At 46.2% G+C, this 25065-nt stretch overlaps 1 protein-coding gene across 1 annotated transcript; it reads left to right on the top strand.

Moving 5' to 3' along the window:
• Positions 1–1024: 1024 nt before the first annotated feature.
• Positions 1025–24613, top strand: SYVN1 (synoviolin 1). Its single transcript, XM_058160678.1, has 16 exons — positions 1025–1119; positions 8135–8285; positions 9074–9166; positions 11531–11683; positions 12684–12732; positions 14787–14890; positions 15875–16001; positions 16959–17058; positions 17202–17267; positions 18323–18439; positions 19402–19565; positions 20747–20899; positions 20985–21104; positions 21301–21487; positions 21698–21837; positions 23382–24613. Exons 2-16 carry the CDS (start codon positions 8154–8156, stop codon positions 23522–23524), a joined length of 1848 nt encoding a protein of 615 aa, XP_058016661.1. The 5' UTR covers positions 1025–1119; positions 8135–8153; the 3' UTR covers positions 23525–24613.
• Positions 24614–25065: the final 452 nt, after the last annotated feature.

The following is a 25065-nucleotide window of genomic DNA, read 5'->3' as shown; positions in this document are numbered from 1 at the left end:
TTGTTGTTTTTAAACAGTGTACCCGTTCGATTGCAACCCTTGGCTAGCAATGGATTTTAAATTGCAAAAGCTATCAAAGTGGACCAGCCTGGCCATTAAAACTGCAAGCCCCATTATCCCCCGCCAGATGGAACTTGGCATGGTTTTTTTTCAGATTGCAAGTAATTTAGATTGCAAGTAATCCTTCAGCATGACTGTCTCTTTGCTCATCCATTTCAGCCAGTGATGGTATTAGTAAGGTTCTCTTTCCCGACGATAACCCAAACAGCATCAAGCATTCCATGGTTTTATTTATTAAATGCATCGCATTTATTTATTTCAGTAAATGTTGCTGTGTCGTTGTGGATGCTCCCATCGCTGGAGGTTTTCAGAAACAGGACAACTATTTGACTGAGGGATTGGATAAGGTCTCCTCCTGCCTTGAGCATTTGGGGTTGGACTAGAAGATCTCTGAGGTCCCTTCCAGCCTTGATGCTTCTGTGTTCTATAATGGATATAAACACAGCGATGAAGATGGAAATCAGTGCAGAAAGTTGCATTATTATTTTTTTGTAACTGGGCTCGCTTCCCTCCATAGTAACGTCTCTGCCCCAGCAGACGATCGAATTCGAACCCAGAACCCCCAAGCCTTCCCTTGCTATCTTCCCAGCCCGTCTTTCTTCGCCTAGCAACAGTTATTCCGTCCCGATCGCCCTAACTCGCCAACCATTTTCCCATTGGAGGAGAGGCCAGACTTTAGGCCAATCAGCGGGAGCCACGGGACCCTCTTTTTTTTCTTCTTCCCTCTGGTCCAGTTCGGGAGGACAACACAGTATGGGCCGTACCATTAGCAAGCTCTAGAGAGGGGTGGAAAAGCCGAAGAGAAAGCCAAGGACCTGGAAGGAGTTCAAAAGGATTTTGTTAGAAACCATCCTTCCGAGACGCTTCCAGGACAATCCAAAGAAGAAAGAAAAGAAGCGGGAGAGAAAGAGAACAAATTTTTTTTTAAAGGGGTCGACCCATACACTTGGTACGTCCCGGGCGGAAGTGAGGTGTCTTCTGAGCGTCGGGACTTCCGGTTGGGCAGAGGAGAAGAGTTGGTGGTTCAGGCTGAGGGGGCGCTGAGTCTTCCGAGGCTGGGTGAGTCGGGGGCCGGGTTTGTCAGCGGGGAAGGGGAGGCGGGCCTGGCTCTGGCCGCCACTGAGGACCCTCCGAGGCGACTGTCATGGCTGTGGGGGGCGAGGTTTCAGCTGTCTTCCCCTCTTATGAACCCCCTCCCAACCTATGAGTAGGTAGTAATTGAGACAGGTAATAATGGGTGGGTAATAATCTTCACACTGCCTCTTATGAGCAGCCTTTTTAATCTGGAGCTAGGAAGTGCCAGCCAGTCACATATGTCCTCATTCCTAGGGACCATTTCTGCAGCTAAGGAAGTGCCAGCCAGCCATTTCTATAGCTAGGAAGTGCCAGCCAGTCAGGTACGCCCCCATTCCTAGATACCATTTCTGCAGCTAGAAAGTGCCAGCCAGTCACATATGTCCTCATTCCTAGGGACCGTTTCTGCAGCTAAGGAAGTGCCAGCCAGTCATTTCTATAGCTAGGAAGTGCCAACCAGTGAGATAAGCCCCCATCCCTAGATACCACTTCTATAGCTAGGAATTGGCAACCAGCGAGATAAGCCCCCATTCCTAGGTACCATTTCTGCAGCTAGGAAGGGCCAGCCAGTCAGGTACGCCCCCATTCCTAGGTATCATTTCTGCAGCTAGGAAGTGCCAGCCAGCCAGGTATGCCCCCATTCCTAGGTACCATTTCTGCAGCTAGGAAGTGCCAGCCAGACAGGTACGCCCCCATTCCTAGGTACCATTTCTGCAGCTAGGAAGTGCCAGCCAGTCACATATGTCCTCATTCCTAGGGACCATTTCTGCAGCTAAGGAAGTGCCAGCCAGCCATTTCTATAGCTAGGAAGTGCCAACCAGTGAGATAAGCCCCCATCCCTAGATACCACTTCTATAGCTAGGAATTGGCAACCAGCGAGATAAGCCCCCATTCCTAGGTACCATTTCTGCAGCTAGGAAGTGCCAGCCAGACAGGTACGCCCCCATTCTTAGGTACCATTTCTAGCTAGGAAGTGCCAGCCAGTCACATATGTCCTCATTCCTAGGGACCATTTCTGCAGCTAAGGAAGTGCCAGCCAGCCATTTCTATAGCTAAGAAGTGCCATCCATCCAGATAAGCCCCCATTCCTAGGTACTATTTCTAGGTAGGAAATAAATGCCAGCCAATCAGTTACACTGGGGGGGGATGTGTGTGTCACATAACCCTAGGATACTGAAACTGTCATAAATATATAACCAGTTGCCAAGCATCTGAATTTTGATCACATGACCTTAGGGATGCTGCAGTGGTCATAAAAGTGAAAAACAGTCATAAGTCACTTTTTTTCAGAGCGGCTGTAACTTCGAACGGTCACTAAATGAACTGTTGTAAGTCGAGGACTACTTGTAATACGTTGATCCTTTCTGAATGGTGTTGGGTTGGTGCATGGCTTTATCCTTGCTTTTGACCGTACCTATTTTTTTTAACTGGAAAAACTGACTAGAAATACGTTAACACTAAGCACCCCAAAGAAATTAGAGCGACAGTTTAATACTGTTGCAACATATTTTTCTTCCTTCTGTGTTCAAAAGCCCCTGTACAGATTCTGACATTGTCTGTAAACCACGTTCATCATTCCCATATGTCATGTGATTCTGTAAATCGTATGTCCAGAGTGGGTTAAATAAATCAGTGTTGTTATTGGTGGGCGTGAAAGCAGGTAGATCTCTCAGCTCCTAGTTCCAATCTGACAGTGATTAATATTGATCCCTTTTTAAAAAACATAGTAATGAAGCGACTCAAGATTGCCATATGTTACTAATAGAACATAACATAGATCTATCTTATACATCAAATATATCAAGAACAAATAAAAACAGTTAACAGGAGTTTAAAATTGCCGTAGTCTGCTTCCTTGATACATAGAAGCTTGTTTTTTGGCCCGGAAATTAAGATTTATTGAACTTAACTTTAGCCTGTCTACCTTTCTAAGCATTCAATGTCTCTTATAATATGCTATCGAACAATTTTAAATAAACATAAACATGCTAAGGTACCAGTCGCTACAGATTACATAGCCAGGTTTGTAAGATCTTTGATAAATGTAAATATTTATAGTTATAATAGGCATGGAAGCTGGCTGAGTGGCTTTGTCCAATCACCGGGAGACGGGGAGTTCTAGTCCCGCCTTAAACACGAGAACTGGCTCGGGTGACTTTGGGCCAGTCACCAGGAGACGGGGAGTTCTAGTTCCATCTTAGCCATGAAAGCCACCCTGGGTGACTTTGGACCAGTCACACAATCTTCAGCCCAAGCCACCTCACAGGGTTGTTGTGGTGGTAAAAAGGAGGAGTATTAGACATGTGCGTCATCTTGATTTATTTTTAAAAATAATAAAAGTGGGAAAATAAATAAATACCTGAAAGTTGGCTCAGGATGTAAAAGGCATCCTAAAAATAAGGATGAGAATTGTGGGCGTGATCCAGAATCCTATCCTGCATTTTGGGTTGATAAGAAAGTTTGGAGGGTTTATTTTTCCTATAGGAAAAAAACACCTCCAGGCATTTTTCTGTGCTTTCTTCTTTTATTCAAAGGTCACGAGTTGTGCTAGTTACAGGTAGTCCTCGAGTTAGGACCACATAGGAACCCAACATTTCTGCTGCTAAGCGAGACAGCTGTTAAGTGAGTTTTGCCCCATTTTACGACCTTTCTTGCCGCCGTCAATAAGCGAATCCCTGCGGTTGTTAAATTAGTAACATGGTTGCTAAGTGTGTTTGGCTTCCCCTATTGACGTTGTTTGTCAGAAGGTCGCAAAAAGGGGACACTGCCAAACATCTGTATGTGGGTGTCCACAGGGATGCTACAACGGTCGTGAGTGTGAAAAACGGTCCTTAAGTCCCCTTTGTCAGTGCCGTTGTATCTTTGAACAGTCCCTAAACGAAAGGTTGTAAGTCGGGGTGCTCTTTTGCGGTGCTGCACGTTGAAGGGACGATAACCGTGCCTCTCTTAAAAATAGACAGTATACTTCTCCCCGAATGAAACTGGTTACGCTTATTTATAGGGGCCCTGTGTGTGTGTGTGTATGTGTAGCTCAAGCACATTCCCCAGCATTAAGCGTAGCTATTTCAAGAATAACACACATAGATGCTCTCATTGCTTCTTCCTGCAGTTCCCAGTGTGAACTCTTGAGATATATATATATATATTGTGGAGTTTCACGTTACAGCTCATTATTCTCTGCTGGTTTGACGCTTGTATTTTATCTTTTTCTTCTTGTTCCTGGGTCGACACAAGTCACAAAGCTTGTGCAGAGACCTGCGAATCCACCGTATCTTTTTTACGACCCGTTGGAAAGTAGGAAACCAGGATGTCCCACGTCTCAGTCTAGTGTAGCGTTTCTCAGCAGCTTTAAGAGGCATGGACTTCCAGTTCCCCAAAATCCCACAGCTGTGAATCGCGAGCCCGCAATTGTCTGGTGGGTTTATAAAACAAATCCAGAGTTTTAACCAAAGATATTTTTGCCTGTGTTTGATGGCAAATTTTGGGAGGCTGATGTGGGAGACGGGGACGACTTGCTGAATCTCCAATCATATGAATTTTCTGAGCTCTTGTGCAAAGAAACTTCTTAACAGGTGTGTGCCTCACCTCATCCCTGGAATGTCAACTCTTGGATTTGGAATAGGTTGCTTCATCTGTAAGCTTTTAATTGCCACGTACAGCTTGGCTAACTTGTGTTAAGACACATAATCTCTCTCACATGTTTGCTGTGAACGTTTCTGGGCAGGGCTTTATCTGGTTGGGTTTTTGGGGGAAACTCAAGGTTGCTGTAGAAGTTCTGTCTAAGCAACCAACCTCTCTAGATACACCTTGTCACTCCTTCGGGAAGTAGAATACCACAGGTTCTGTCTTTTAGCTGCTGAGTTTCTTGTAAGCTCTTTGAGATATAGTAGTATAGCCTTTATTGTCATTGTACATCATGTATATAACAAAATTGGTTAGATAGACCAGATGAGACGCACAAACCTGATAGATAGATAGATAGATGATAGATAGTTATATGATAGGTAGGTAGGTAGGTAGATGGATGGATGATAGGTAGATAGATGATAGGTAGATGATAGATAGATAGATGGATGGATGGATGGATGGATGGATGGATGGATGGATGGATGATAGGTAGATAGATGATAGATAAATGGATGGATGATAGATAGATAGATGATAGCTAGATAGATAGATGCTTTTAAAAGTAAAAAAAGGCTCTGAGGATTGTGCACCACAGCTGTGATCGTCGGAGACTCTTTTTAACCTTTTAAAAGCATTTTTCTGTGCTTTCTTCTTTTATTCAAAGGTCACAAGTTGTGCTAGTTACAGGTAGTCCTCGAGTTAGGACCACATAGGAACCCAACATTTCTGCTGCTAAGCGAGACAGCTGTTAAGTGAGTTTTGACCCATTTTACGACCTTTCTTGCCGCCGTCAATAAGCGAATCCCTGCGGTTGTTAAATTAGTAACATGGTTGCTAAGTGTGTTTGGCTTCCCCTATTGACGTTGTTTGTCAGAAGGTCGCAAAAAGGGGACACTGCCAAACATCTGTATGTGGGTGTCCACAGGGATGCTACAACGGTCATGAGTGTGAAAAACGGTCCTTAAGTCCCCTTTGTCAGTGCCGTTGTATCTTTGAACAGTCCCTAAACGAAAGGTTGTAAGTCGGGGTGCTCTTTTGCGTGCTGCACGTTGAAGGGACGATAACCGTGCCTCTCTTAAAAATAGACAGTATACTTCTCCCCGAATGAAACTGGTTACGCTTATTTATAGGGGCCCTGTGTGTGTGTGTATGTGTAGCTCAAGCACATTCCCCAGCATTAAGCGTAGCTATTTCAAGAATAACACACATAGATGCTTCATTGCTTCTTCCTGCAGTTCCCAGTGTGAACTCTTGAGATATATATATATATTTTGGAGTTTCACGTTACAGCTCATTATTCTCTGCTGGTTTGACGCTTGTATTTTATCTTTTTCTTCTTGTTCCCGGGTCGACACAAGTCACAAAGCTTGTGCAGAGACCTGCGAATCCACCGTATCTTTTTTACGACCCGTTGGAAAGTAGGAAACCAGGATATCCCACGTCTCAGTCTAGTGTAGCGTTTCTCAGCAGCTTTAAGAGGCATGGACTTCCAGTTCCCCAAAATCCCACAGCTGTGAATCGCGAGCCCGCAATTGTCTGGTGGGTTTATAAAACAAATCCAGAGTTTTAACCAAAGATAATTTTTGCCTATATTTGATGGTGAATTTTGGGAAGCTGATGTGGTGGGAGGCGGGGACGACTTGCTGAATCTCCAATCATATGAATTTTCTTTCAAAGAAACTTCTTAACAGGTGTGTGCCTCACCTCATCCCTGGAATGTCAACTCTTGGATTTGGAATAGGTTGCTTCATCTGTAAGCTTTTAATTGCCACGTACAGCTTGGCTAACTTGTGTTAAGACACATAATCTCTCTCGCATGTTTGCTGTGAACGTTTCTCAGCAGGGCTTTATCTGGTTGGGTTTTTGGCGGAAACTCAAGGTTGCTGTAGAAGTTCTGTCTAAGCAACCAACCTCTCTAGATACACCTTGTCACTCCTTCGGGAAGTAGAATACCACAGGTTCTGTCTTTTAGCTGCTGAGTTTCTTGTAAGCTCTTTGAGATATAGTAGTATAGCCTTTATTGTCATTGTACATCATGTATATAACAAAATTGGTTAGATAGACCAGATGAGACGCACAAACCTGATAGATAGATAGATAGATGATAGATAGTTATATGATAGGTAGGTAGGTAGGTAGATGGATGGATGATAGGTAGATAGATGATAGGTAGATGATAGATAGATAGATAGATAGATAGATAGATAGATAGATAGATAGATAGATAGATAGATAGATAGATAGATAGATAGATGATGGATGATAGGTAGATAGATGATAGATAGATAGATAGATAGATAGATAGATAGATAGATAGATAGATAGATGCTTTTAAAAGTAAAAAAAGGCTCTGAGGATCGTGCACCACAGCTGTGATCGTCGGAGACTCTTTTTAACCTTTTAAAAGCATTTTTTTTACAACCTATTCAGCCGAATAGGTTGTAAAAAATGCTTTTAAATGGTAGAAAAAAAGGCTCTGAAGATCGTGCGCCACAGCTGATTCCCCCCCCGCGTGCTGTTCTACTTACCCCATGCCTCCTTTTGGCGTGCACTATGTGCGCGCACCTTGCATTTTGTGCATGCTGCGCATGTGTGCGTGTTTGGCGCACATGCGCAACCATCAAACCAGTAGTAAACCGGTTCAGATTTCAGCACTGCTAGTCATATTTAGTATCCCTGTTTGACTTAAGTTTCTGTAGCTTTTAAGATAAATGTTGAAATATGTAGGTAATACTTATTGTTATGAGCAAGATTCAGGCTTCAGGGTTTTTAACCGGTAGCGTTTTTTCCCATGGCTGTTTCTATAATTTTTAAGATAAACTTCAGGAACATGTAGGTCGTATTTTACTGAATTTTATGAGCAAGGTTTAAGATTCAGGGATTTGAACAGGAGCATTTCCCCCCCTCCCCATAGCTGTTGGTAGTAAAATCAGTCTTGTCAGTTAAAGAAAGAGTCTGCTTTAATTTAATTTAAACCCTGCTTGTTTCTCAGAGTTTGGCTTTTGTTATAGCTGCAGTTTTAGTAAATTCCAGCACTTGCAATAATAGCCACAGAAGTGGTTAACCCAGGAAAAAAAATGTTCTGACAGCCACCTCTGCAGTTGATAGGATACGAGGAGAAACAGGTTTGGGGCAGGTTGCCACGACAGACCCTCGTTTTCCATAGGCGAGGAACACTGGAGCACATAAATGTCCCAGGAAGACATGCTTGTACAATAACGGCGCCGTCCATCAGAGGTTGAGAATAGCAGCCCGTGTGCACTGAGACGTGGCCATGCAAATCCAGCAGCCGGCTCTGTTTTTATTTTTCACTCGCCGCAGCGAGTGCCAATTCAGGCGTGTCCGTCATTTACCTCCTGTCTCTTCCTTGCAGTGTGCCGGACGTTGGGGCGATGTTCCGGACCGCCATCATGATGGCTGCCAGCCTGGCCTTAACCTCCGCGGTGATAGCTCACGCCTACTACCTGAAGCACCAGTTCTACCCCACTGTGGTGTACCTTACCAAGTCGAGTCCCAGCATGGCGGTGAGTCTGCCCCTTCCCAGCTGATCCTGGGGGTAGCAATAGCACTGTCAGCCTCTATGATGCTTGCTTGCTTTCGGCTGCCGTTGTAACGGGCGGGGGGAGGATTTGCTGGTATTTGGGAGATGGGGAAGTGAGCAGTGGAGAGGTCTCGAAAAAAGGGAGGAAAATTCTCACGAGCTGTGGCCCTCTCTAAGTGCTTTACAGAGTCAGCCTCTTGCCCCCAACAATCTGGGTCCTCATTTTACCCACCTCGGAAGGACAGAAGGCTGAGTCAACCTTGAGCTGGTCAGGATCGAACTCCTGGCAGTTGAGTTACCCTGCAATGCTGCATTCTAACCACAAGGGAGGGCGGGAGGAAAGAAGGACGGAGGGAAGGAAGGAAGGATAGTAATAGCACTTAGACTTATATCCCGCTTCACAGTGCTTCACAGCCTCTCTAAGTGGTTTACAGAGTCAGCCTCTTGCCCCCAACAATCTGGGTCCTCATTTTACCCACTTCAGAAGGAGGCTGGTTTTTGTGGGTATAATAGGAGGAAGAAAGTATGTGGGATATGTGCGTCGCCTTGAGTTATTTGGGAAAATAATAAAAGCAGGGTACCAATAAAATTGTATCCTGTTAAGAAATTTCATCTCACTAACTAGAGAAAGGAACTTTTTCTGTGACCAGAAAGAAGAGAAGGGTTAAACCATACAGAATCCTTTGCAAATTTTATTACTCTTTACAGATGGTTATCTAAACCACAGGATTTTTGTGTGTGTGTTTTTTCCCCCCCCTTTTGTGATGCCAGGTCCTGTACATTCAGGCTTTTGTCTTGGTGTTCCTGCTAGGCAAATTCATGGGCAAAGTGTTTTTCGGACAACTCCGAGCGGCAGAAATGGAGGTGAGTTTTTGTCCGGGCATGGAAGCGTTAGTTTCGGTGAGAGGAGGACACGCATAAATGGCCTTTAGCAAACTTTGCAAAGAAGCATCTATTTGAAGCTCGGCGCCCCCAGTTATTGAGACATCGCTCTCTCTGTTCCCCCCAAATCATGAATTTTTGCTTATGAACTTCAAAAAGATTGTACAAATTTACTGTATTTTTCGGAGTATAAGACGCACCTTAGTTTTTGGGGAGGAAAATAAGAAAACAGCTGATTGGCAGGTGGATTGGCCTCTGGAATACCCCCAATCAACTGTTCCCAGAGATTAATTTTAGCAACAGGTTCCTTGGTTGTGAGCTCTGTGCCTTGCTTTTTTTTTGCTTTTTTTCCTGCCTCTGAAACTGTATCAGAAAAAACTTTTTTCTGCCTCTGAAAGCCTCCAAAACAGCTTTAGAAAAAAAGCCTCTGAAGCTCTGTTTGGGGGCTTCTTTTCTGAAGCTTCATTTCTGGTGCTTTTTTCAGCCTCTGAAATCTCAGTTTGAGAAGCTGGGCAGGGCTGCATTCGGAGTATAAGACGCACCCAGATTCTCACCCTCTTTTTTTTGGGGAAAAAGATGCGTCTTATACTTCAAAAAATACGGTAAGTATTTATTCTCTTCGGCTAAATTTCTGCATGGTGTAATGAACGCAAACACACACCAATAATTTGGAGCTAATTTGGATCGGAACTATTTTGACTCTGGAAATGTGGTGAAGGCGTCAAACAGAAAAGAAAAATATCCAGTTGCAGAATGATGGAATGCAGGTTGTCCTTGACTTCAAACAGTTCATTTAGTGACCGTTCAGAGTTACGACACTGAAAAAAGCAACAAGATCAGTTTTCACACTTAACGACCATTGCATGATCCCGGGATTAAAATTTCAGACATGGGCAACTGACTCATATTCATGACAGTTGCAGTGTCCTTGGGGGGAGGTCACGGGATCCCCTTTTGTGACCCCCCCTGACAAGCAAAGCTAAGAGGGAAGCCAGATTCACTTAACTAGCTTAAGTTATTCACTTAAGAACCGTGGCAAGAAAAGTCATAAAACTGGGCCAAATTCACTTCACAATTGTCTCGCTTAGCAACAGTTTGGGCTCAGTTGTGGTCGTAAGCAGCGGTGGGTTTCAAATTTTTTACTACTAGTTCTGTGGGTGTGGCTTGGTGGGAGTGGCATGGTTTGGTGGGCGTGGCTTGGTGGGCGTGGCAGGGGAAGGATAATGTAAAATAGCCATTCCCTCTCCAATCCAGGGGGAGGTTACTGCAAAATCCCCATTTCCTCCCGATCAGGTGGGACTCGGGAGGCAAAGAATAGATGGAGGCGGGGCCAGTCAGAATTTTTACTACTCAAAATTTCCACTACCGGTTCTCCAGAACTGATCAGAACCTGCTGAAACCCACCTCTGGTCATAAGTCGAAGACTCTCTGTATTCAGGATCTCTTGGTGTCCAGTTTTTAAGTTCATTTGTTCACTTTGGAGCCAGAATGACAAATAGTCTACTTTTAATCGTAGAAAACTAGGGGCGGGGGTGACTGCTTCAGCATATGGGTTCTCACTTGGCTGGATTTCCTTTGTCAAAACCATTTATTTAGCTGTTAACCAGTTTAGGTTTCACTTCCCTTCTCAACAGACACCTGGAAGGAAAGAAAGACCAAAAAAAAAAAAAGCACAGCCATTAAAAGTGTTTCACATTTATATTTACTGCAATTATTTTTTTTTTAAAAAACCAGATTCATACACAAACCTTGTAAGAAAAAGGTGGGGGAAGAGAGGAGATTGTAGTAGGTATTTAGGGATACAAGAAGAATCCTGGATGATCCAGCTGCTGGCCAGTAAGAGTCCAGCATTCTGAGCCACACAGATTTCCAAATTCCAGGGCACCACCTGGCATATAAATTTGGAGAAATGGTATTAAGCAGGGGGATATCAGTTTGGGTTTAAGGTAAAGGTAAATGGTCCCCTTGCACATATGTGCCAGTCATTCCTGACTCTAGGGAGCGGTGTCATCTCAGTTTCAAAGCCGAAGAGCCAGCGCTGTCCGAAGACGACTCCGTGGTCATGTGGCCGGCATGACTCAATGCCAAAGACGCACGGAACGCTCTTCCCTTCCCACCAAAGGTGGTCCCTATTTTTTCTACTTGCATTTTTTACCTGCTTTCGAACTGCTAGGTTGGCAGAAGCTGGGACAAGTCACGGGAGCTCATTCCCGTTACACAGCACTAGGGATTCGAACTGCTGAACTGCTGACCTTTCAATTGACAAGCTCAGCCTATTAGCCACCGCGCCACCACGTCCCTCAGTTTGGGTTTAGCTGCGTCTTATATCCCATCTTTTGCACCCAGCATCTGCTCGAGCGCTCGTGGTACGCCGTGACCGAGACCTGCCTGGCCTTTACTGTCTTCAGGGATGACTTCAGTCCTCGTTTTGTAGCACTCTTCACCCTCCTCCTCTTCCTCAAGTGCTTCCATTGGCTGGCTGAAGACCGGGTGGACTTTGTAAGTACGATCTTTATTCATGTTTGTGGATGCTAAACATTGAGACACTAAACCGGATCAAGGGAAAACTGGTTTTTCTTCTGCTGAAAGTCTTAAAGCCCTGTTTCTCTATTCATGTAGGTTTTTTTTCTTAATTTATAATGTGACACGCAAAGAAAACACAAAAGCAAATATTGGGGAAATTAGGAAAGGAAAAAGGGAAGTAGATTGTGGAGGGAAAGCAAGGGGAAAAAACAAAGGCATTGACTTCCGACACCTTTGGTGCAGTAAAAATAAGGCATTAAGAGCTACCCTCAATTTTTTACTTTTTCATAATAATAGAAACTAGCCATTTCTATAACAAAGCCTGTTTCTCAACCTTGGCCACTTGAATAGAATAGGAATAGAATAGAATAGAATAGAATAGAATAGAATAGAATAGAATAGAATAGAATAGAATAGTTTATTGGCCAAGTGTTACTGGACATACAAGGAATTTGTCTTGGTGCCTACGCTCTCGGAGTACATAAAAGAAAGAATCTTAAGGTATAACCCTTAGTGATAATTATAGGGCACAAATAATCAAGAAACAATATCAGTATAAATCGATACAAACAACAAAGTTACAGTCATAGTCATAAGTGGAAGGAGATTGGTGATGGGAACGATGAGAAAATTAATAGCAGTGCAGGTTTAGTAAATAGTTTGACAGTGTTGAGGGAATAATTTGTTTAGCAGAGTGATGGCGTTCGGGAAAAAACTGTCCTTGTGTCTAGTTGTTCTGGCGTGCAGTGCTCTGTAGCGTTGTTTTGAGGATAGGGAGTTGAAACTGTTTATGTCCAGGATGTGAGGGGTCCGTAAATATTTTCACAGCCCATTTTTTGACTCGTGCAGTATATAGGTCCTCAATGCAGTTCTAATGATCCTCTAAAGTCTGTGTCTGTCTTGTTGGGTTGCAGAGGCCTGGACTTCAACTCCCAGAATTTCCCAGCCCCTTAAACTTGATGTTTGTTTGTTCTAGATGGAGAGAAGTCCCAACATATCTTGGCTGTTCCATTTCCGCATTGTCTGTAAGTAACTTTTATATTTATTCTATTCAATTTCTATCGCATTTGTTTTTACTCTCCCGTGATCCCTTTGGCCTTGTTTTCGTTCGCTCCAGTTGATTGGTTGTGGCTTGAGACTGGATCCCACTTTGGCTTCTTGAGAATCGAGCCATAAAATCTACCTGAAAATAATTTCCCAGAATAGAGTGATTCTGTTTCTCTTAGGGTTATTTTTTCCCCCTCCTCCGGTTTTATTTATCTTTTCTTTTATGCACGAAGTTTGTTCCATAACAGCTTCATCGTTTATATATCTAGTTACGGCCAGCTGTTCAGAGTCTGCACAGATAGTCCTCGACTTACGACCGCAATTGAGCCCAACATTTCTGTTGCTAAGCAGGTTGTTAAGTCAGTTTTGACCCACTTTGTGACCTTTCTTAGCACAGTTTGTTGAGTGAATCGCTGCAGTCGTTAAATTAGCAATAGGGTTGCCACAAAGGGGCTGCCACAGAGAAGTCTAGGTGACTCAGTGGCTAAAACACTGAGCTTGTCGATCAGAAAGGTCGGCAGTTCGGCGGTTCGAATCCCTAGTATAGGTCTCCTGCGTGAGCAAGGGGGTTGGACTAGATGACCTCCAAGGTCCCTTCCAACTCTGTTAACTGTTGAGATAGAGCCGACCTATTCTCCAAAGCACCTGAGGGCAGGACAAGAAGCAACGGATGGAAACTCATCAAGGAGAGAAGCAAGCTAGAACTAAGGAGAACTTTCCTGACAGTGAGAGCAATTAACCAGTGGAACAGCTTGCCACCAGAAGTTGTGGGTGCTCCAATACTGGGGGCTTTTAAGGAGAGATTGGACAACCATTTGCCTGAAATGGGTATAGGGTTTTCTGCTAAGCAGGGGGGTTGGACTAGAAGATCTCCAAGGTCCCTCGAACTCTTATTATTTGAGTAAAGGTTGGATCTAAACGGCCCTTTGATGTCTTTCTAAGCCGAGTCGCTGCTGGGCCAGCTTCCTTGTTAAAAATACTTGTAGCTGGCCGAGTGACGGAGCCGTTCTTCTCTGCTGGGTTTTTCCCCCCCAAGGTCAGATGAGGTCAAGTGACAATAAACAGAGACGCCAACCCCGTTTGAACTGTGACTGTAAATATGGCAGATAGTTCCAGAAGGCTAATTGTGGGTGGTAATTTGCATGTCAAAATTAGCTGTCTTGGTTATTTGCATACAAAAGGCCGTAAGATGTTCTTGGCAGTTTTTAATCATTATTATTATTATTTTCAAAATTGTTAGGGATCTTCTGTGCCTCATTTTGCCTTCTGGCAGTTTAGCTGTAACAGGGAATCCTTGACCTACGACCATAATTGAGCCCAGAATTATCATCCTTTAAGCAGGTCGCTTACTTGATGGGTCCTGATTTTATGACTTTTTTTTTTTTGGCGAGGGGTGTTATACAATAAACCCTGCAATTATTAAGCGAATCAATTTTACTGTACGGGCGCTTTTTGCCAGAAACTGGAAGTAAACACCGGAAACCAGCAAAACGAATTGTAAAAATTGTGGTCGTTGCGATCACGGGATGCTGCAAACGGCCACAAAGGTGAGCTGGTTGCCGAACGCCGAAAATGCGACCAAAAGCGACCATGGAGGAGGGGGGGGATGTGGCCGTCGTAACTTTGAATCCAGGTTGTAAGTAGCTTTTGCAACATCCGTCGTAACTTCAAATGGTTGCTTGGTGACCAGTTGTAAGTCGGGGACCACCTGTAGTTTTAGGGACAGGAGAAAAACACAGTGGACGCTGCCTGGAGCTCCCGAAGGAAAGGTGTGATATAAATCTAATACATGAATAAATCAGACAAATTTGCAGCAGCCCCCTAGTACAGGGGTCTGCAAACTTTTTAGACTTGTGAACTTCAACTCCCAGAATTCCTCAGCCAGCAAAGCTGGGAGTTGAAGTCCACAAGTCTTAAAAGAGCCAAGTTTGCAGACCCCTGCCTTAGGAAGTTGTGAATCTCTGGTGTGTTGTGTGTTTTCTCCACTCCTTTCTGCTTTTCCAGTGACAAAATGGCCTCTTTTCTTCCCTAGCTCTCATGGTGCTTCTGGCCATCCTAGATTTCCTGTTTGTCAGCCACGCATACCACAGCATCCTGACCCGGGGGGCTTCTGTCCAGCTGGTCTTTGGCTTTGAGGTGAGTAAAAACCTGTAATAATTAATATAGTTGGATGTATGCCATATTTTTCAAAGTATAAGATGCTCCGGAGTATAAGACCCACCTTAGTTTTTGGGGAGGAAAATAAGAAAAGAAAAAAAATCTGCCTCTGCCTGAGGCTGACAGTCGGAAAACAACATTGATAGACTTGTTTCTTGTCTTGCTGCATTTATTTCTTGTCGGCGTCTTCTGTTTCTGAACTTTTGCCCAGAAAAGCCTTTGGCAGTTTGCCTAATTGTCAGGGTTCCAGAAAAACCTCTTCTGCAATAAAAAAACTCAGAAGCCATTGTTTTTTCAGAGTTCTTTACTAGCATGAGGAAACTGGCACACGATGAGTGAAATTCCAAAACTGAATTTCCGGATTCTTTTCCCAGTTATACAAACCCCAAGAGTCCCACCCCCCGGCCCCTTTGATGGTCACATGATCCCACGTTCTCCCAGTTCATTCGAATATCTTCTTGCCACTCTTCCTGCAGATGTGAACACCATCCGACCTTGACCGCTTGAAGAATGTTAACATACCCCTCAGCCCCCCTTCTTCCCCTCAGGGGAAAAATGTGGCAGCGTCTGGAACCCTAAAGTCTAGTATGGTTTCCAGGCCTGACACTAATTAGACCAAGGTTGGTGATAAGACTGAAGAATTGTGTTATGAAGAATTTGTTTTGAATGAGTTTGGACGACGCTGAGAATGAGTTTAATTCTCAGCTCTTCTAATAATGTGTTTTTGAATCGATTGCGTCTAATAATACCTACTTGGGCCTGGGTCATAACAGTATGATCCTCATGTTCTCATTTAGAGACCAGAATTGGGCCTGGCAACTTGGTCATTAAGGGACGCTGTCACTAAGTGAAACTGGATTGGGTTTACGATCTTAATTCCAGTGTTAGAAGGAAGCCAAGCCTGTACGCGTCTTGTTCTACTAAGTTCCGGTTTGTAATCCTTTTCCTCTTGGCTCTTCACAGTACGCCATTCTCATGACGATGGTGCTGACCGTCTTCATCAAATACCTGCTGCACTCCATCGACCTCCAGAGTGATAACCCCTGGGACAACAAGGCCGTCTTCATGCTCTATACCGAACTCTTCACGGGTAAATAGATCCGGGGATGAAGTACAAAGACCCCTCCCCCCACCTCCTCCCCAAACCCAACCCATCTATCCCAAGAAAGTAGCACCTGAGGCATTACAGGTTGTCCTTGGCGTACAGCCGTTCCTTCAAGGACCGTTTCAAAGTTTAAAAAGTGACTTAGGACCATTTTTCACACTTAATGATCTTTGCAGTGTCCCCGTGGTCACGTGAACAAAATTCGGGGGCTTTGGCAACTGGCATGTACTTACGGCAGTTGCACAGTCCCGGGGTCATGTGATCACCATTTGTTACCTTGCTTAGCCGGCTTCCAACAAGCAAAGTCAAGAGGGGAAGCCAGATTCGTCTAATGACTACGTGATTCACTTAATAAGTGCATAACGGTGGCGAAAAGGTTGCGGAATGAGGCCCAGCTTACTTTAACAGGTGCCTCGCTAAGCAGTAGAAACGTTGAGCTCAATTGTGGTCGTAAGTTGAGGGCTACCTGTATTCTACCTTGATTGTAAGGATGACAAGTTCAAAGCGCACTTTTGCTGTTGCAACCATGATTGTTTCTCAGCTTGCCAACAAAGCCAGGAGGAAGGAAGGGTGAGATGGAAATGTAGACATCAAGAAGAGGAACCATGAGAGCCAAGGACGCTTCAGCAGGCGTTTGCCAAAACCAAAGACTTTTTCCCATAACAATACAATGAGACTCAATTGGACCACGCGACCTGCACTAATAGGGGGAGGGAGAATCCTACACTTTAATTATGTGGGTTTGCGTGGGAATTAGCTAGCTCTGGTTTCGCCCTCCTCAGTGCCGAAATGAGGTACTCAATAAAGTTTTGCATTCAGAGGTCAGATCGCCTCGACCGTGCTTGCTTTGGTTGGGTTCGTCAGTCGGAACGTTGACAAAGGGTAAAAAAGTAAAAAAGATTGGAAGTAAAAAAGATTGAATTATTATCCTTTCCTCCCCAGGTTTCATCAAGGTCCTTCTCTACATGGCCTTTATGACTATCATGATCAAAGTACACACCTTCCCTCTGTTCGCCATCCGGCCTATGTACCTGGCAATGAGGTGAGTCCAGTGCAGGAAAATTGGGAGGATGCATACCTGCAGTTCTGCACCTCTCTGCAGGTGAAGGGGAAGCCAACTTCCCCCCGAGATTGCCTTGCCTGCCTGTTCATCCCGAGGACTAACTCTTGCTATCTCCATCCTAGGCAGTTCAAAAAGGCAGTCACGGATGCGATCATGTCTCGTCGGGCGATCCGCAACATGAACACGCTGTGAGTATTTTCAGGAACGGCTGATCTGTTTCCTAGTTGAAGGTCCCCTTATGCAGGCAGCAAGATTTTTACACTGAGTTTAATCTGTTTCCTAGCGGAAGATCCTTACGTATACATTAACAGCCCCAGGGCCTAACTATATAGGCAGCAAATGTTTATGGAGATTCTCGGTCATCGAGGTCACGGTTGTCCGAAGTTCAAGGAATATAGCAATAGCACTGTTGTGACCCAGGCCCAAGTAGGTAGTAGGAAACTCAGTCCGTGAAAAAAAAAAAACTTTATTTGAACAGCTGGGAATTACTTCATTTCCAGCGTTGTTCAACTCAAAACAAATTCCTCCCAACACAAATTCCTCAGTCTTATCGCAAACCTTGGTCCAATTAGGCAAACTGCCAAAGGCCTTTCTTGGCAAACGTTCAGAAGTCACAAAAATAAAGACGTAGACGAAGCAGAAGACGAAGCTACCAATGTTGTTTTCCGGCAAAGCCCAAACACCCTTGCTGGTCTGTTTTAAGCCTTATGGGAGGGGCCAATCATCTCTCGGCCTTACTCCTGAATTGTCCTTTTTGCTTGAGCTGCTCTTGCCTTCTGGCAGCTCTTCTCATGCGTGCATTAGGAACAGGCTCCTGTCTTATACTCCAAAAAATACAGTAAATCCTTCCGTCTTCCACCGGTCAGTCAGAACGGAAGAAGCTTCTTGGACGAGAAGCGAAACATCTTCAAGGAAAAACAAAGGAAGTCCAGTTACCTTTTGAAAAAAGCGCCACTGGGACCTACAGGCAGCAAGATTTGCATTAATTAATATTAATTTGCTTCCTAGTTGAACCCCACACACAAATACATCTATCCATCTCTCTCTCTCTCTCTCTCTCTCTCTCTCTCTCTCTCTCTCTCTCTGTGTCATCTGTCTGTCCGTCCATCCATCCATCCATCTTAAGAACAAATCTTGATTGATTGATTGATTGATTACCACAGCTGCTGAGTTCCCAGTGTCAGCTTTGGGCTGTCCTTGGAAGAAGGGAAGGAACTTAGGTGCCTGGCCTTATTCTCCTCAGGTACCCCGATGCCACGCCAGAAGAGCTGCAAGCCATGGACAATGTTTGCATCATCTGCCGGGAGGAGATGGTGATGGGTGCAAAACGTCTGCCATGCAATCACATATTCCATACCAGGTGTGTGTGTGTGGTGGGGGGGGCGGTAAGTTGTGTGTGTGTGGTTTTTTTAATAGAAAACCCCGAGTGAATCTGGGTGCACTTGAAAGCTTGATTTGTCTGCAGGAGTGTGTGTGTGTGAGAGAGAGAGAGAGGAGAGTGAGGGGAGACAGAGAGAAAATGAGAGATAGGGAGGGAGAGAAGGAGAGGAGAGAGAAAAGGAGAGAAAAAAGGAAATGGAACGAGAGAGAGAAAAGGAGAAAGAAGGAGAAGAGAGAAAAAGAGAGAAGGAGAGAGCGAAGAGGTGGACGGAGGAGAGAGAAAATGAGAGATAGGGGGAGGGAGGGACAGAAGGAGAGGAGAGAAAAAAGAGAAAAAAGGAAATAGAACGAGAGAGAAAAGGAGAAAGAATGAGAGGAAAGGTGAGAAAGAGATTGTGAGGAGAGAAAAGGAGAGAAAAAGAGAAGGAGAGAGAAAAGGAGAGATAGGGAGGAGGAGGGAGGGAGAGAAGGAGAGGAGCGAGAAAAGGAGGAAGAATTAGAGGAAAGGAGAGAAAAGAGAAGGAGAGAGAAAATGAGAGAGAGGGGGAGGAGGAGAGAAGGAGAGGAGAGAAAAAGGATGTAGAACGAGAGAGAGAAAAAGAGAAAGAAGGAGAGGAGAGAAAAGGAGAGAAAAAGAAGGAAAGAGAAAAGGAGAGATAGGGAGGAGGAGGGAGAGAGAAGGAGAGGAGGGAGAAAAGGAGAAAGAAAAGGAAATGAACGAGTGAGAAAAGTAGAATGAGAGGAGAGAAAAGGAGAGATAGGCAGGGGGAGAAAGAGAGGAGAGAGAAAAGGAGAAAGAAAAGGAAATAGAACGAGAGAGAGAGAAAAAGAGAAAGACAGAAGTATAGAAAGAGGAAGAGAGAGAGAGAGAGAGAGAAAATGACCTGGAAGGCAGCCTTGAATCCACCCATTAGAGCTGCAAGGGCTTCTCATCTTCTTCAGCTGCCTCCGATCCTGGTTTCAGCGCCAGCAGACCTGCCCCACCTGCCGGATGGACGTCCTGCGCGCCTCCCTGCCCACCCAGTCGCAGCCACCCCCCGAGCAGCCGGAAGGAGGGCAGCATCCGCCCCCCCATCAGGCCCCCTTGATGCCTCAGCCCCCCAACTGTGAGTCCCACTTTGGGAGCTGCTACGCTAATTAACCTTTCTCGCCTTTAACCTCTTTTAAGAGGTGGGGGGGAGGACAGACTTCAACTCTCGACCTTTCCCAGTTAGTCCCCTCCAACAACTCTGTGAGGTAGGCTGGGGTGCGAGAGAGGGATTGGCCTATAGTCACCCAGCCTAAGGCGGGACTAGAACTCTGTGTCTCCTGGTGATTGGCCCAAAGACCCCTAGCTGGCTTTCATGCCTAAGGCGGGACTAGAACTCTGTGTCTCCTGGTGATTGGCCCAAAGTTACCTAGCAGGCTTTCCAGCCTAAGGCGGGACTAGAACTCACCGTCTCCTGGTGATTGGCCCAAAGACCCCTAGCTGGCTTTCCAGCCTAAGGCGGGACTAGAACTCACCGTCTCCTGGTGATTGGCCCAAAGTCCCCTAGCTGGCTTTCCTGCCTAAGGCGGGACTAGAACTCTCTGTCCCCTAACAGTTGGCCCAACATCACCTAGCCGCCTTCCGTGCCTAGTGTGGAACTAGAACTCACCGTCTCCTGGTGATTGGCCGAAAGACCCCTAGCTGGCTGGCTTTCCAGCCTAAGGCGGGACTAGAACTCACTGTCTCCTGGTGATTGGCCCAAAGTCCCCTAGCTGGCTTTCCTGCCTAAGGCGGGACTAGAACTCTCTGTCCCCTAACGATTGGCCCAACGTCACCTAGCCGCCTTCCATGCCTAGTGTGGACCTAGAACTCACCGTCTCCTGGCGATTGGCCCCCAGTCAGCCAGGTGCCTTTCATGCCTAGCGCGAGACTAGAACTCACCTCCCGTAGCCTGCTTCTTCATCTTTTCTCCTACATTGTGCTTTTTACTATCTCGCAGGTACGCTTGGGATCGGGCTCCTATTATAACAAAGATAATCCTAAAGCTATAATAAAGATAATAAAATTACCTGATTCAGATCAGATGATTTTAAACAATGGCCAGATTGAAATTCTTGGCTGGCTGGGATAACTCCGCTTCTCTTAGGTGTGGAGAACGATGGCCCCTTTAAGGACTTGTGGACTTCAACTCCCAGAATTCCTGAGCCAGCGTGGCTGGCTCAGGAATTCTGGGAGTTGCAGTCCACAAGTCACAAACGGGCCATTGTTCTCCAACCGTGTCTTAGAAGCAGCGCTGATGCCCTTCTTCTCTTCCTCCAGTCCCTCAAGGCCTCCTACCGCCGTTTCCTCCCGGGATGTTCCCTCTGTGGCCACCCATGGCTCCTTTCCCTCCAGTGCCGGGCGTGCAGCCCCCCAACAATACCGACGGTGCCTCCGCGTCCGCGTCCTCCCCACCCGGATCCCAAGGGGCAGGTGAGACACCCCGCAGCCGGCTCTTCCGCTGGTGAAGCCACCCAAAGCGGGAGGTCTTTTTAACAGGGCTGCGTTTCCTCAACAGGCACCGCCAGGCCTACTGGGGATTCGGCCGCCACGTCGGACGCCGCAACCTCCGCCGGGGCCGTGCCGGGTTTCCCCTTTCCTCCTCCTTGGATGGGGATGCCGTTCCCCCCTCTCTTTGGTACGTTCCGGGGGTGGGATCGTGGGCGGAGAGAGATCGGAGATTGTTTTCCGTTGACGGGTTATGACTTTGGTGGCTTCCGATCGTCCGGTTTCGCTGCCCTCTGGGGACTTGAGGGGCTGGTTCTTTTTTTGGGGGGATGGGGTGGCGGGTGAGTCCTCCTCTCCCATGTGTCCCCCTCCTGTCCTTGCTTTAGGCTTCCCTCCGATGCCGGTTCCCCCCTCGGGATTTGCAGGGCTGACGGAGGAGGAGCTGCGGGCCATGGAAGGCCACGAGCGGCAACACTTGGAAGCCCGGCTGCAGTGCCTGCAGAACATCCACACCCTCCTGGATGCGGCCATGCTCCAGATCAACCAGTATCTCACTGTGCTGGCAACGATCGGGTGAGTTTCCCTCCTCTCCCTCTGCCCTCCCTCTTCTTCTCTCTCTCTCTCTCTCTCTCTCTCCCTCCCTCCCTTCCCTCCCTTGCTTCTTTTCTTTTCTTCTTCCTTCCTTCCCTCCCTCCTTAAACCCCTATTCTGCCTCATCACACTTGTGCGATTCTGGATAGTTACAAATCCTCTCCCCACTGGGTTGCTGTCTCTTTTGTCCAGGATGCCTCGAGCGGCCCCAACGCCCCCCAGTGCTTCGGCCCCTTCGATGGCTCCTCCCGAGACCCCGACTAGCCCTGAATCCAATTCCAGTGAAGCCACCACCTCAACCTCCCAGCCAGCCGACAGCACCTCTTCACCAGGTAACCTCACCTGAGCCTCATGCAGGCGGTGGGTGAGAAGAGGGATGGCTTGAAGAGGGAGGGGTCTGGACTCGAGGCCCCGGCGTTGCTCCCAGTACTGGGAGTCCTTGACTTGCGACCAGCATTGAGCCCCCAATTTCCATTGCTAAGCAAGACGGTTGTTAAGTGGGTTTTATGACCTTTCTTGCCACAGCTGTCAAGCGAATCACTGCAAGTTGATAAGTTAGTTACACGGTCGTTAAATGAATCTGGTTTCCCCCTTGACTTTGCTGGTCAGAAGGTCGCAAAAGGGGATTACGTCACACCCACACCCACACACACCGGGACACTTCGACCGTTGTAAATATGAGCCAGTCGCCAGACGTCCTGATACTGATCACGTGACCCATGGGGATGCCACAACGGTCGTAAGTGTGAAGAACGGTCGTTGTCACTTCGAACGGTCACTAAACAAAACGGTTGTAAGTCGAGGACTGCCTCTAGACCGGCATTTCCCAACCTTTGGCAGCCTTTTAAAGTGTGTGGACTTCAACTCCTAGAATTCCAGCGTGCATTTGCAGGACAGTGGAAGCACCCTGGGGTCACATGATCGCCATTTGTGACCTACCAATTCGGCTTCCAACAACCAGTGTCAATGGGGGTGGGGGGAGCCGGATTCACTTAACGACCACAGTATAAATGGCTGTAAAATCAGATCTGGTGCCATGATGACTCGCTCAGCAGCCCCATCATTTACAGTAGTGGGCCAAAATTTCCCAAAGTTTTGGGAAAAGTGTATTTTCTCAAACTAGCTAATAACACCACTTTTTTTTTTTTGGAGTACCTGTAGTACCATAAAATTATATCTCGATGGAAAGATAATTAAATCGAGAATGTAATGCAGTAACTTTTATGAAGGATTTGCTGTTGGCATAACAGTTACAGTATAAAGAAGAAAAGGGAAACACATAGAAAAAACGAGATAGACAAAAATGATCACCATGTCAGTTAATACTTCGTTGGGAAACCTTTAGCATGAATTACAGCCTTACAGCGTCTTCCCATGGAGTGAACTGAGTCTTTTAGTTCTGCAGCTGTTCTAATGTGAAATCAAGATTGAATGATGGCTTCTATTAACTGGGTTTTTATTGCTGGGTCGCTTCTGACTAACCATGTTTCTTGAGTCGGCTCCATAGATTTTTCAATTGGGTGAAGGTCTGGGCTATTCAATACCAGGCCATTCCAGCAGTGGAATATAATTATCTTGAAACTCCCCCCCCCCCCCCAAAAAAAGTGGTGTTATTAGCCCTCAAATCTCAAAAATACACTTTTCCCAAAAGGTTTTCCACAATGTTGACCACGACTGTAGGGACCGTAACTCCAGTCCCATTGTGGTCGTAAGCCAAGGACTTCCTGCGGTGTTCAAAAGTCATTTGAAGAAATGCAACCCAGCTAAAAAAAAAAAAAAAAAGGGCAAAAACCAGGCGCTTTTTTAAACCCCTTAGAGCCAAAAAAAAACCAAAAAACCCTGCTGAATTACTCTTTACTTTCTTCGGTGCTTCCAGATACGTCTCCAGACAAAGCCGAGGGGTCCACGCAGCCCTCCACCCACGACGGGGACCTTTCCTCCCCGGAAGAGCCTAACGCAGCCGAGCTGCGCAGACGCCGACTTCAAAAACTAGAACTGCCTTCTTCTGCCTCTCATTGAGCGAGCCGTGCTCCCTTGCCTGACCCGATGGACTTTTTTTTTCTCTCCCCCCCTCCTTCTCTTTCCCACACCCCAAATAAAATGGAAAAAAAAACTGGATTTAAGAAGACCCAGGCTCCCCTCCCCTCCTCCTCCTCCTCCTCATTGTGGCAACAGAAATCAGCGGGGGGCCCAAAGAAGAAAACCCGAATGTCTTAACTCGGGCCGCCAGACGCTGAGAGCGACCAGTTTCTACAGGACTTGCCGTGGCAGGGGACAACAACCCATGTTTTAACCTTGGCTAGAACACCTTTTCGGAGGAATGATTAGCCGCCTCTTCTGTCGTAACAAGAGACCACGCGGATTTGGCCCTTTGCACCAGCCTAGCCCGCGGTTTCAAATCTCTTTGCGTCGACCCGGACGGAGCGCCAGCCTGGCGAAAAACCAGGGTTGGAGACCGAGGGTCTCTTATCTCACTTGGGGGGGGGGGAAGGAGAGAGTGTGAGAAAGAAAGAGAGAGAGGCGGTGTTTAAAAAAACCGAGGCGCTTCTTTGAGCTTTGAGAATTTCTCTTTTCGTTTGACGAGGGTCGAGGGTTTTTTTCCCGCATACCGTTTTTGTCCTTCGATATATTCCCACCCCCCTTTTCTTCCCCTAGCCTGGACATGAGAGTGTGTGTTTTTGTGCGCACTCGAGTGCGTTGCACACCTGTAATGTTTTTAGCTTGGCCCTTCCGCAGGAAAAGCAAGAAACGGTCCTTTTGCAAGGTGCGGAACAAGCGGAAACGGGGAATTTTCTATTTTTGTAAGGTGGGTGGGTGGGTGGGGATATAGCCCAGCCTGATATCTCTGGATCATCTTTTGCCTTGGAAGAGTTTTAGTCCTGTTCTCTCTCTTTCCCACTCGCCCCCCCCATCACCAGTGCAGCCAGCCTGGGGATGGGGAGGGGGTGTCTGAGGGAGAACGGGGTGGGTCGTTGCACAGCTAATGAACAGCTAATGAACGAATGACCCTGGTAAAAATGGAAGCGGCTGCTTCTCTCTCTCTCTCTCTTTCTCTCTTTCTCAAGCTGAGCAGTTTTGCACCACAGTAAACCTGTGACTTGAATCTTCTTTTTTTCCCCCGTGCCTCGTTCTTTGCCTCGCTCGCTCTCAAAAAAAAATGTTTTAAAAAAGGAACATTTCTGAAGGAAATAGAAGCAGTGGAAGAACCTGGCCTGTTGCAGTGAGCTCTGGGCTTCACCTCGTACAGGAAAACCGCTGTCCCCCCGCATTAATGGATCCTGGGAATTCGATTTTCACCGGTTTTCTGACGGCAGCCGTGTGGGGTTTTGCCCCCCTGAATTGTGATACCTGGCCAAGCAAGGAGAGAAGTTGGGGGTTTTGGGGAGGGTAGGGAAACGGCCCACAAATCCTGGAGAGATTCGAGAGCATTTTCCCCGGCAGGTTTCCACCCCAATTTTTATTTTATTTTATTTTATTTTATTTTTGACTGAATGGGTGCAACTTACTATTTCTGGTTTTGCTGCTGTCTCTTATTTATTAATATTTTTTTTTGCTAAGCT

This window comes from Ahaetulla prasina, chromosome 17 (genome assembly GCF_028640845.1).
Source record: "Ahaetulla prasina isolate Xishuangbanna chromosome 17, ASM2864084v1, whole genome shotgun sequence".
Lineage (NCBI taxonomy): Eukaryota > Metazoa > Chordata > Lepidosauria > Squamata > Colubridae > Ahaetulla > Ahaetulla prasina.
This window is presented reverse-complemented; position numbering and strand designations above follow the sequence as displayed.

Bases quoted from the DNA above. Each gene is read 5' to 3' on its own strand.
- SYVN1 (XM_058160678.1), top strand. From the start codon at position 8,154: ATGTTCCGGACCGCCATCATGATGGCTGCCAGCCTGGCCTTAACCTCC. The intron at 9,167-11,530 runs GTGAGTTTTTGT...TTTTGCACCCAG, and splicing joins TCCGAGCGGCAGAAATGGAG to CATCTGCTCGAGCGCTCGTG. The intron at 21,838-23,381 runs GTAACCTCACCT...CGGTGCTTCCAG, and splicing joins CGACAGCACCTCTTCACCAG to ATACGTCTCCAGACAAAGCC.